At 49.9% G+C, this 13,420-nt stretch overlaps 1 protein-coding gene across 3 annotated transcripts in view; it reads right to left on the bottom strand.

Moving 5' to 3' along the window:
- fmnl2a (formin-like 2a) overlaps nucleotides 1–13,420 on the bottom strand; it is a 39,149-nt gene that overhangs the window by 16,986 nt on the left and 8,743 nt on the right. For all 3 annotated transcript variants that reach the window (XM_060040257.1, XM_060040258.1, XM_060040259.1), the window contains exons 2-3: nucleotides 7,348–7,431; nucleotides 3,409–3,489 (exon numbers count right to left, since the gene is read on the bottom strand). In XM_060040257.1, the coding sequence (XP_059896240.1) occupies nucleotides 3,409–3,489; nucleotides 7,348–7,431 (165 nt within the window). The remainder of the gene's footprint in view (nucleotides 1–3,408; nucleotides 3,490–7,347; nucleotides 7,432–13,420) is intronic.

The raw sequence follows: 13,420 nt of genomic DNA, 5'->3' as shown, positions 1-13,420 counted from the left end.
AAGAGAGGAGAGAGAGGAGGGGAGAGGAGGAGGGGGGAGAGGAGGAGGAAGAGAGGAGAGAGAGGAGGGGAGAGGAGGAGGGGAGAGAGGAGGAGGAAGAGAGGAGAGGAGGAAGGGGGAGAGGAGAGGGAGGAGGGGGGAGGAGGAAGAGAGAGGAGAGGAGGAGGGGAGAGAGGAGGAAGAGAGGGGGAGAGAGAGAGGAGAAGGAGGAGAGGAGAGGGGGGAGGAGGAAGAGAGGAGAGGAGGCTGGAGAGAGGAGAGGGAGGAGAGGAGAGGGGGAGGAAGAGAGAGGAGAGGGAGTGGAGGAGAGGGGGAGGAAGAGAGGAGGAAGAGAGGAGGAGGGGAGAGAGGACAGGGAGGAGAGGAGGAAGAGAGGAGGAAGAGAGGAGAGGAGGCTGGAGAGGGAGGAAGAGTGGAGATGGGGAGGAGGAAGAGAGTAGAGGAGGAGGGGAGTGAGGAGAGGGAGGAGAGGAGAGGGGGAGGAAGAGAGGAGAGGAAGAGGAGGAGGGGAGAGGGGGAGGAAGACTTGAGAGGGGGAGAGGAGGAAGAGAGGAGAGGAGGAGTGGAGAGGGGGAGAGGAGGAAGAGTGGAGAGGAGAGGGGAAAGGAGGAAGAGAGGAGAGGAGGAGGGGAGAGAGGCGGGGGAGAAGAGGAGAGGCAGAGAGGATGAGGAGGAATAGAAGAGAGGAGGAGTGGAGAAGGAGGAGGGAGAGAGAGGGAGAAGGAAGAGGAGGCGGAAGAGAATAGAGGAGAGGCAGAGAGGATGAGGAAAAGAGGCAGAGAGGTGGGATATAGCAGAGGAGTTGTGGAGAGAGGACGATGAGGAAAGTAGAGGAGGAGGAAGAATGGAGCTAAAGTTGGGGGGTGCGGACTCTTTCCATGATGTCTGCCGGGAGGGAGCGGAGTTAACCTCTTATTAACATCCACCCAGAGCAGATCACTTCCCACCCTCTCCCTACTAAATATATTTCTCCTTTTCGTTCCCTCCTTCCCTTATGGGCTCGGTGTGTGCGTGTGCGTGTGCGTGCGTGTGTGTGTGTGTGTGCACACGTAGAGATGTTTTTTTTTTGTTTTTATTAGGGGAGGAGCCCTTTTTGTGTCTGCGTGAAATTGAGAGTGAGAGAACTTGAGGGGTGCTGCGCAGCCTCCCAGAGTTGGCCTCTCTCCTCCCTCCCTCCCTCCCTCCCTCCCCTTTACTCAACACTCCACACTAAGTGCTACCAGCTGCAGGACGGAGGGACAGAGGGCAGGAAGGAGGGAGGAGGGAGGGAGGGAGAGAGGGAGGAAGAGAGAGAGGGAGGAAGAGAGACAGATAGAGAAGAGGAAGAAGAAGAAGAGGGAGAAAAAAATAACTAGTAAATAAGTGGTGTATGAAAAGACGGTAAGTAAGAAAGGGACGAAACAAAAACTATTCAAAGTGAATAACAGAGAGACAGGGTTATGGGTGAGGAGGAGGAGAAGGAGAAGGAGGTGGGCGGAGAGACAGTCTGCAGAGGGGGGCGGGGTCATCCTGGAAACAAATCAATGGCTGATACATTCTTGGGGACTTGGCTGTATCGGGGCTCCTCCTCCCCAGGCTGCTGATTGGTTGGGAGGCGCCCAGAGGAATGCACCGCGGCCTATGGGGAGACGAGGCAGCGGCCTCCAGGACCCTCACGGAGGCACAAAGTGGCAATTGTTTGAGTCTGAAGAAAAGGGGGTTGGATCAGGAATGCGGGGGGAAAAACGGGGAGAGAGAGAAAAGCCAAACATAACTCTCGTTCCCCCCCCCCCCCCCCCCCCCATCTACATGATGTTTATTGTTGGCTCTCCGTGCATCTCCATCTCTCTTTTTCCCCATGTCCCGTCTTCTCTTCTTCGTATCTCGTCTCCCCCACCTCCCTCCCTCCCTCCCTCTCGCTGGCTCTCTCCCTCTTCACCTCCGAATGTTGCGCTCCCGCCGCCCGCCTCGCGCTATCCAGCGCTCGCTGGAACACATGACTCCCGCCGGAGCGTGACACGGAGGCTTCAGAGGTTAACCCGTGGGGCGGAGGTCACACAGGGCCCTCTCAGACCGTCGGGGAGATGTTGTCCTGAACCACAACTCCCACACGTCTCGGGGGGGAGAATGACCGAGCGCCGAAAGACAAATAAAGGCTAGCGTTTTTTGTTTTTTTTAACCAGACTTTCTCTGTACAGAGAAGGGTCGTCTACTAGTAGTAGATACAGGGCCGGCAGGGACCTAGACCTTGATCTTGATTATAATTCTCTTTCTTAGACACATGTGTGGAAAGGAACACCATTTGGGTGACGGGTCATAATTTCCCATGAAACTCATGGTTGCTTTTCCACTTCGTCACCAAACAATTCATTCAAGTCAAAATATTCAACCAGATCAACCTGACTTCATACGGCCTCCAGAGACAACGACATGACAGTTTCATCTTCAGGATATTCGGTTGGAATATCCTGAAGCCAAAACTGTCATCCACCCCTTTGTGTCAACTTCAAACTGCTCTGTCATTAATTTAACTCCCCTTGTGTAAACATAAGCATGCCTGTGTCATATATCCTTCATCTGCCGTCGTCGGTTGCCAGGAGTTACAGCCCTTGAAGTGACTTTTGAAACCTCGACCTCAGTCAGCAGAATGACGTCACCCAGAGATTCTGGCGGAGGAGACCGTTGCAGGATGCGCTCATCATATCAGAGATGTGTCTATCTCCGGGCTGCTGGGTTCCTTTACGACGCAGCCAGCAGGCACTTCATAGTTTTGGCAAAAGGCAGTGAATCTCCCCCCCTCTCTCCACAGTCCCTCTTTACTCCCCCCTCCAGGGAGTCAGGGTGGGGGGGGGGAGGGGCAGGAGCTGGCTGCTCCTTCTAACCTCAGCTGGTAGTGGATGATGTCATGCATAGTCCATCATCCACGGCGAGCTGTGACTCTGGGCCCCGGCTGGCAGCCTCGTTACGGCCAGCGACAGTGAGCCTTCAGCTCCACTGTGGAACAACACTTCAAGTTCAGAGGAGGATCATTCAAGATAAAAGCCACGAAGTCGTCCGTCACACAGAGTTACAATCAAATCCCTGTAGCCTGGTTTTCAAAAGCTGTACTTTACTGAGCCATCTTTTCAGTTAGCCCCCTCAAAGGAGCGAGTGCACAGGGGGGGGTTGACAGAGATGCCTACTCAAGGACACTTTGATAGGACAGATGCTTGGCGTCAGGAAACCGTGATGCGAGTTGGGACACAGATCTGTGGTGTCTTCCCTGCATGCTCCGGTATTATCACAACTAAGGCTGGCCTGGTTATCTCTGGGACAACCCGGGACCAGCCATCACCGCTCGGCTGTGGGGATGTCCCGGCCTGGGGGGGGGGTAGGGGGGTCAGAGGTCAGTGGGAAAGGAAGAGGACGGGGTCCGGGGAGAAGACTTACCTTCCGGGTCACAGCCGGGTCCAGATAACTCCGGAGCTTCTGGATGTATGTGTGAGGAGGGTTTTTGACTTGGAACCGTTCCTAGAAGCGAAAGCAAAAGTACGATTAGTACGAGAGGAGAACAACAGTTGAACGGAAAACTTTCCCTGCATATATATCAATACTCATTTAGGAGACGCTTGGCTCTGAAGCGACTTTAATGAATGCTAAATGAGGGCTGATGAATGGCCGATCATTAGGCATCAGGTAGCGGTTAGGACAATTTGCTCAATGGTCTGGGTAGCAGCACAATAGCGACTGAACCCACAATCTCTCGCCTGGCAGACCAACAACCTGACGAAATAGACAATTTCACCCTCATACATCACAATAAATAGTAACATATAAGAGTGCCCAATGCCATCAACCAGTTCTGTTATGCGTCATTTAGTTGGCAGAGGCCCGTGCCAAGACACTGGTCGCATCCCACAACAGTTTTCAGTCACAACCGCGTGCGTTGTCGGGCGCCACCCGGACTCCAGCGCCCCATACGGGGGCGGCTGTGGTGGATGCACTGGCCCTTCTCGAGTGCCCTCTCTCACACAAGCTGGCGTCGCAAAAAGGCTGCACCAGGCTAAAAACGTTGAGCCTTGAGCAAATAATAGTCATTCTGGATCATCCAATCAATGCAACCGCCTGATGATATGTTAGCGCAAGCGGCAGCATCATCCTGCCACACTGGGCCTGTTGTGTGGACGTGGCCGCCCTTTTGTTTACGGTGGCCGGCCTTTTGTCCACGGTAACCATGGCGCGCTACGTATAATGAACTCTGAGCCAAGGCGAAGGACGCTAGCACAATGCTAAATGATATCGTCACATGGTGTTAGCCTTGAGCCACAAAGCGAAGAAGCAACGTGCAATGATGACATTGTGAAAAACTGAAGAGATTATGAGGGTTCAGTTACGTCTCCATTGACTGGTTAGATCAACGGCCCTTGGGGAAGTGTGTGTGTGTGTGTGTGTGTGTGTGTGTGTGTGTGTGTGTGTGTGTGTGTGTGTGTGTGTGTGTGTGTGTGTGTGTGTGTGTGTGTGTGTGTGTGTGTGTGTGTCTCAAAAGCTTAGCCAACAGGCAGGGCATGTCTTCCTTGAACAAACGGGTCACCTTTAGTCTACCTCAAATCCTCCATCTTTGTGTCCCGGATAGGCTACATGTACAAGGGATTAGCGACAGCTCGGAATCCTCACAGAGAACAAAACCCAGCGAATGAGTAAACGGCGGGTTCTGGTCAGTGACGTCACTCCGTAACAAGATTTGCTGCATCACCAGTGATGGGAAATACCAGCTTTATACAGAAGCCTGTTGTGTTTGCATATTGAATGGATAGTTGTCCTGTGCTGCTAGCCGGGATGCTGTGTTCACGTTTAGGGACAGAGACGAGTGAGTTGTCCTAATAGTCTGAACAGCAAACTGATTCACGTTTCACTGCTCGACTCAAACTGTTGCTACAGTCATAGTCATGTTTATTTTGGGATACCCTGTTTGCAGGATTTTCCGATGCCTGTCCATGCAGCCAGAGTTTGTCACAATAACAGGAAATAGGACATCTTATCAGGAAACAGATACTCCTCCCATCACCAACACGTTTGGTTGCATGTATGGTCAGCGAGGACTTAATGAATTTCACCAGTTTCTCTTAAACGTGTGCTTATGTCTCTCGTGTGTCGAACCATATGAGAGGATGAGGGAACATATTGGACCACATGAGCTCGGAGGGAATGTAAAGTACATTTGATTTATGAGAAAATATGAATAAATCTGTTCCTATAAACTATACTTTGGACCGAACACTAAGAAACTAGCCTGGGGGTTCCAACATGGATTCAATGTACGCAAATATTTTCCCATACTGGGCAGAGGCTTAGGAATAAGGAATGTATGGAATATCTTCTGGATCAATTGGAATCATGCTTGGATAAGCAGACTTTCGCAACTTCCCGGGGGGGTGAAGAGAAGGGAGGTCAGAGTGAGATGACTTAAGACCTAATTCACTCCCACTGCTCTTTTCTCATCGAACGTACAGCAACGTGAGACGTGCAGGGACAACCGAAAAGGGGTGCAGAAACAGAAAAGATGAAAAACAGAAGTAGTAAGAATGTTGTTTGTATTCAGAGCTTTCCAGTGATGGATGCTGGAGCCAAAACACAGACCGATACCAGAGCAAGAAAGTTTGAGTTATTGTAATTTGTAAACTATATAAATCTATCTCTCACTACTCACTAGGCTAATTGAGCAACAACCGGAATATTTCTCCCTGTTTAGGATCAAATAAATACGAGGCTGTCGTTGATATGAACAAATATAAGACTACACACACAATTCACAAATATCCTCACAAAACCACCAAGCAGTCAGACAAGGTCCTTCAGAGAGACAGAAATGGATTTTGATTGGCTCCCAAGGGACCTGAGCTGTTAAAATCAGCGTGTGAAGAGTTCACTCGTCCTCATGACTCGTGTGTTAGGGCCAGCGACTCTCATCCCCTCCTGTGTGCAGCGGGTCCGCAGAAAAAAATCTCATTGTTTGTTCCTGAAGCTCTTCAGAAACAAACAATTTGCGTTTTTGCATATATTTTTGTTCACCCCAGCATGTTTTCAGTTCAAAAGGGGTCAAAGGGGATTTGCTAAAGATATGGCATGGAAAATATGTTGCTTGTTCGACGAGATTTGTGTACTTCTTGTAGGAAAAACAAGAAAGAATAAATAAGAGATGAAGCTATGGAAATAGCACATCTCAGCAACAACGCAGTTCAAAGTGCTTTGCATGAAACATTAAAAGCATTTAATACAAAATTCAAAAGATGCGCATTATAAGAAAGTTTTAACGCAATTAAAAATAGTTAAAAAGTCTCAAATTGAATTGAATGCAAAAGTCAGTGTCAAAACGGAAAAGTCCTCAACCTTGATTTAATTGAGCCGAGAATGGCAGCTTGGCCCGCGCCCTCTCCCTCTCGCTCTGCTTATCCCTCTCTCTTTATCTCCCTTCATTTCTTCACCTCCCACTTTCCCCCTCTCTTTCCACATCTTCCTCCTCTGCCTCTGCGTACCCCCATTCTCGCCCAACCTCCCTCATTCCACCTTCCTCCCTCCACCCCTCTCATCATCGCTCAGGGGCAGCAGAAAACCCACGGGCCCGGGTGGGTGTGGGTGAGGTGGGTGGGTGTGGGCTGGGGAGAGGCTGAGCTGAGCACTCTGGCGTATTCCCCCCTCACGTTCCCGCAGAGAGACCTTCACTTCCCATACTACCGTGCAGTCAACTCAGCATTTCCTCCACAATAAGCGATCTGATGCGTGCCTCCCTTCCTCCCTCCCCACACCACCACCACCACCACCACCACCACCACCACCACCACCCCCTCCGCCTCCCGCAGCGCCACTTAACCCACTTGACCAGCGAGCCCGCGGGCCCAGCGTAGCCCCCCCCCCCGCTGGATGTAAGAGGGGGTAATGGAGCGGGGACGAGAGGATCAGAGGGCCCAGCAGGCCCGGTCCCGGTGGGGTGGAGACGCTCCTCTCTGTGGGCTTCGGTCCGTCGAGACACAGGCCGCGCTGGAGAAGTACGCTCCCAGACTGGGCAGCTTAATCGCTCCACTGCCGTCGCAACACTGGTTTCTTACACGGGGATGTCGAGTGGGATGTTGACACGAGGAAACAGCTTAAACATCCGTCGGACGGCCCGCTCGGAAACGCTCGGACGGCCCGCTCTTTTGCGAAGGGGATCCGGAGATTTGCGGAACTGAAACCCGGGTTTGTTTATGTATTGTTTTCAAAGGGCTAGTTTGAATTGTTTTCAAATTCTTTATCGGCTCAGGGATAGCGCAGAGAGGGCCTTCCACATCTTGAACGAGCGCATAACAGCGGAGATGACGCCAAGTGTGTTATGGTTCTGCAGACGGAACCCACCTGGTCGCAGATCAGTTCCCACTTCTTCTCGTTGTCGTATTGCCGTAGTAACCGAGCCTTGTCTGGAGGAAGGTTCATGGAGTTCTGCAAAAGGAGGAGGAGGAAGAACAGGAAAAACATCAGTTACCATGACCCTGTGAAGTGCCAGCCGCCAAGTGAATCATGTCTAGACTATCAAGGCACAGTATCGTCCAAATTATGACCGTTGTTGACAGAATCAAATGAATGAAGAAAGGACGGATTAATTCTTGATTTACATACTTAGCACATTAGACGTGACTCAAACGGTGTCGAGTGCGGAAACATTCAAACATAAGGACAGGGCATAATCTCCTAATGTACACTAGTCATTCGTAGTCATCATTGCCACATTGATATGCTCAATTACACTGTTTCCTGCCATCACACACCCATGACTAAAAGCGATCCTACACGGTAGCTGAACTACACATTTCATCAATGAGCATCAGTCAGAAGAAGCTCGATGACCTTAGTAAAAGAAAAGCATATTAGAGGTGCATTCAAAGTGTAAAGTCAATTCCTAACACCCCCAGAAGTTCTGAATCCACTGTTCATTAGAACAGTGGGTCACGGCCACTGTTCATTAGAACAGTTCACCAAATCTACCAAGCAACTCATGATTAAAACAAACTACGGTAAGTGCCAAACGAGAAGGCAAGTAAGTGTGGAGTGACGGGATGTGTATCAACATAGCAGGTGAACGAGAGACAATAGCTCTGCCATGTCCTCATCTGAGAGCTTCCAGAAAGATCTGAACAACGTCACTGATTTTAACACCGGTCGTTCAATGTGACCCATTGGCCAAGTGGTCTGAAGCAACTGAAACAGAGAAGAGTGAGTGAGTTTTTCCCTATTGGATGCTTTTATATGTATTTCTTCTCACAGATTTGTGGGAAACAGTCACGGTCAAGCCGATCATATCCATCTGTTGACGTCCCCCATCCCTCGTATTACCCATAAATATGTAATGCAATAAACATGGTTGAACGGTTCTTTCTTCAACTTTATGCGATATCCCTGTAGCTCCTCTGCCGCTTGGCCGTGACCAAGCCTGTTCACGCTATCCCCCTGGTGTGCATTCACCAAGTCTAGAAACCAGAAATGCACACAAAGAAAGATAAACACCGGTTCTCCTAGGACGCGTGACCCGAGTAGGCTGGCTGTTTCCAGACCAGAACTAGCGACCGATCTGACAAAACAACAAACTGACAAAACCAAGACAAGCAGTTAATCGTGGTCTGGACGTCAACATTTTTTTCCATTCCAACACGCCCCCGAAGCTAACCCATATAAACACCCAGAGTCCGCCCCGGTAAAATCTCCCAAAAGGTCGACTCCTTTTTGGTGAAATCCAACGCCGCGGCGCGTCTAGACGGCGTTCAGCCTACACGCGGCCCATAAATAGGGCTGAAGGGGGGGGGGGGGATATTTTCCACTGCTTAGAGACAGAGGCAAAAGCAATTTGGCCCTAAAACACGGCTCAGCGCGAGGTTCTCATTCCCCCCCCCCCCCCAAACCCGACAGACAGGGTGATCCATCAGAGAGCTACGGGGCCTTCCAGCTCCGCACTCCCCGGCGGGGGCACGCGAGGGGGGCGGGACGAAGAGTGATGAGGAAGATATGAGGTCCATGAGGGGGGGTGGGGCCGCGGCATCATGAACATGGAGATGATGAACCACCTGGCCCATTCCACATGCGTGTGGTTTAATGAGTGTGTGCGGATGTGCGTGTGTATGAGAGAGTGTGTGTGTTTTGCATTATTAATGCCAACATTGTTTTCCTCTAGTTCTGCAGAATCATGTATTATGCCGGCTTTCTAAACCCACAAGTACAGCAAAACAATTCGGAAAGAGATGGATGAAGTAACTGAATTTCGGCTTGAGGATGAATTTATCCAGACAGCAAGCAGACACGGACACACACCAAAACACACACGAACACACACACAAAACCGCAAACTCATCAGATAGAGTAGTTAAAGAGTCATGTATTATTTCAGAACAAGCCAGTGGTAGAAGCCTGCATGCTCTCCCAGTCTGATTAGTATTCAGCAGACAGAAACTGAACTGGACTGAACCTGCGTTGTTGATGGCGGGAAATGGGAATGGAGGGGGGGGGGGGGGGGGGGGGGGGGGTTCTATTGACTGAAGAGTCTGGTCTCAAACCAGACCGCCTCTAGAACCTCTTTGCCTTCCCTGAAAAACACTTTATTATCCAGCCTGAGAACCACTATGAAAGACAGGAGAGACGCGCTTACTAGTGGTTGACAAGTTGCTCCGCTGTGCAGAACCAGGGGGGGGCTGGGGGGGGGGGGGGGGGCTGGGGAATATAGCGTCTTATTGGATGCGGAGGCAGAACCAGGGACGGCAGGGGTAGTACGAACACATTAGGAACCTCCTATCCGGGCTTTTACACTTATTTTGGAAGACTTGTTTGGTGCAGGGGACTAATGGATGTGTGGTGATGTAACCGTGTCGAACGCTGTATTCCTGCAGAGCGGCTCCTTAATGGCTCGCTAGGCCGCGTAGACGGAGCTCCGGGCTTCCTGTCTGATGAGAGCTCCACTTACGAGGGAAGAAATAAAACAGAAAACACCCTCGTCTCTCTTGTCCTCGTGCCCGCCGTGGCTAACGAGCTGCGGCGGGCACTAAGCTCGCCACTGGGGCCCGGTGGCTCATGTTACACCGTGTCTACAAGCGCTCGCTCTCATGTCCTGTGTGTGTGTGTGTCCTGTGTGTGTGTGTGTGTGTGTGTCCTGTGTGTGTGTGTGTGTGTGTGTGTGTGTGTGTGTGTGTCCTGTGTGTGTGTGTGTCCTGTGTGTGTGTGTGTGTGTGTGTGTGTGTGTGTGCGCGTGCACGCGTGCGTGCGTGTGTGGTGTGTCCAAAGCCAATTTAAAACAAGGCAAATCATCTTCAAAAAAACTCACACTTTATAATAACGACAGTGTTATTATTGTAGACACATCGACTAAGAATATGGAGGTTAAATCCTTGAAAGTTATAGGATTTGAATGACCAATATCCTAGCTGTTGGGCTTAATTTAGTGTATAACAACTAGCCAATCAAAAGTCCTGAAACTGAAAAATGTATGGGTTTTGCGGCAACGACATAAACAGTTGACAATACATATGTCATCATCTTGATCTACATTTCTCCGACCAGACACTGATGGGTGTCTGGTGAACCACAGGTCCACTCCCAATTATCTTCCCTTATATCTATTATTATTATTCTTTGCTTTATTCCTTATTCCCCACTTGCATCTTTTCTTTTCCGAGGTTTACTCTTTGAAAATATGACATATTGTGTGCCCAAATGGTCCTTGATTGCCTTCCAGTTGTTGCATCATACACCTTTATAAATGCCAAAGGTATGAAAGGTGTTAAAAAAGACGTTAGGCTGAAGTGGAAACAGCTCCAATGAAAGACTCATAGGTGTGAGGTATTGTTTCTGAGGAACTTCCTCATAAGTCACAGTCCATCGCACTTAATAGATCTCCAACCACTTCCTATGTAGTCTCATTCCCAGTTAATCATTGTTTGCACAGCGAAAAGATAGCATCGTAATAATTTAACTTGAGACAACATGGGGAAATCACTGGAAGTCATATCAGAAAAAAAGAAGGGAAAATCTATTTGAAGATAGAACGCAAAGATACAAAGAGAGATAAAATATAACGGAAGATACAAGAGGTCAGACATAAAGGGACGGGTAATTCCAGAGGTCATCGTAAAAGTAAAAGTGCTACTCTTATTTGTCCAACTGAAAAGGTTTGGCCGATGCATTTAGGTTTGTAAATAAACACCTGGCAAAAAAACACCACCACCACAATTGCTATTTAATAATGGGTTTTAATAAACCACTAACAAATGACCGTTAAACTCGAATTCCCTGCTTTGGAAAATAACTGAGGCAGAATGAATTGTAAAATAAAGAAGTGGAAAAAGGGGTACAGAATCAGATGGGCATAGCACCCCTCATTCACCGACCATCACCAACTCCATTACCAACTCCTTCTCCACCACCAACTCCACCACCACCACCTCCACCTCCTCCCACCACCTCCCAACTTCTAGGGGGTCTGGAGAACCACCCTCCATGGCACAGCTGGGTAAACGCACAAGAAGACCAGCACCCATGCAGGGAACTGTTAAACAGGTTGCCTTAATGGCTCTATAAATATCATGGATCTAGCAAAACGCATTATAGATTCATTTAACATATGGTGCTGGGGGTTGGAAGTTCGAAATTAGACTTGGCGCACATGGTCAGAGGGCAGAGTATGCCCGCTAAGAGTCTCTGTAATCATCTCCAGCTAGACCTCAAACCAGGACTCCAGCAGCTGTAGTTCCCAGAGCTTCTCAGCCTCCACACCTCGCCAGAAATAACCTTCTACCGAGTTCACTTCACAAACAACCGATGAAGAGGAGGATGCACATGATTCTTGTCTTTTACGCTCTTTAACAAGAGACAAAAGAAAGGAGGAAAAAACTACCAACCGCCTCCTCCTCTTGCAAATCTGGGATTAATGAAACCCCTGGGAGGTTCACTACCATGATTAACACACACACACACACACACACACACACACACACACACACACACACACACACACACACACACACACACACACACACACACACACACACACACACACACACACACACACACACACACACACGATCTGTGCACTGTGTTTCTTGAACAGTTCTGGAGGTGAATAACGATCGTTTGTCGGGGCGGATCTCAGCTGCTTTGCATCGCTGCGTATGCTGATCAGCTCCTGACCTCACTGCCTCGCCCCCCCCCCCCCCCCCCCCCCCCCCTCCAGGTTGATGCAAATCAGGACAGACACAACAGCAGGGAGGGTGGGGTATCAGGGTACAAGTCAAGTCTGGGAAGGACAGACAGACACTAAATCCTCTTTTACTGAGAATGTTACGTGCGAGTACCAAGGACAGACTTTATGACTTGGTGTCAAACATGTCATCCGTTTAAACAGATTCTTCAAAACTGATGGTTTGTTGCACCACTCTGCATGCCACAACATGACAGCACACACACCTACCTGCCTCAGGTATGGGCCACTTCTCATATTCAAATTGCTCAATTCTCAGGAAGTGACTCAAGTGTTTAGTTGTTCTTTGCTTGCGTTGTACGACGGGCATTAGACGCTATTCACGGGTGTGTCACATGAGCAGAACATGACCGGAGGGCATGTAATGTTCAGAAAAGGATTCCGGCTCGTCAACTAAAATTGTAGCATTGGTGCTCTTTAAATGGATACGTACACAAGAGCGCTAATTACCTATCAAAGAGTACCAGTTGTTTCCCTAGCTGGGTTCAGTTCCAGCCAGGCTTTCCTCTGATATAATGACCCAACACCGGACACCCAAGAGACCCGGGTTCTGTTCCCGACGTGTGAACGACGGACAGGATGCAACAGGTGCACACGTCAGTGGGAAGACACACACACACACACACACACACACACACACACACACACACACACGGCCGGCGCGTGCTAGCTAAACACCCGCCGCCGTCGTCTCGTTAGCGCAGCATACCGCCGTAATCCTCGGCGGTCTGTGAGGGGGGGGGGGGGGGAGGGGGGCACAGGTGTCCCCCGTCTGTCCTCAGATTAGTTTTGTAATCCCCCCCGGGACCCCACCCCCGGCCTGCCCTCTGGCTGACTCTCCACACACACACACACACACACACACACAACCAACCCCCCCCCCCCCCCCGCCCCCCAGGTCATGTGGACAGTGTTTATGTTTTTGAAGCTGTTCTGTGGAATCGCAACAAAGACCAAATGTTGGAATACTACTACTACCACCTCCTCCACCTCCTCCTCCTCCTCCTCCTCCTCCTCCTCCTCCTTCTCCTCCTTCCTCCTTCCTCCTCATCATTACATTCCAGCCAAATGTGTTTTGGGTGACTCAGGAGTGGAGAGGGGTGTGTGCAGGATATGAGGGATTTCAAGCAGGCTCAACACATGTTGAATCAGAAGACACCGGAACATCAAGAGAGTGTCTCTCTGCGAGTCTTA

The sequence above is a fragment of the Gadus macrocephalus genome, chromosome 20 (genome assembly GCF_031168955.1).
Source record: "Gadus macrocephalus chromosome 20, ASM3116895v1".
NCBI lineage: Eukaryota > Metazoa > Chordata > Actinopteri > Gadiformes > Gadidae > Gadus > Gadus macrocephalus.
The sequence above is the reverse complement of the archived record's forward strand: the minus strand, read 5'-3'. Positions and strand labels throughout refer to the sequence as shown.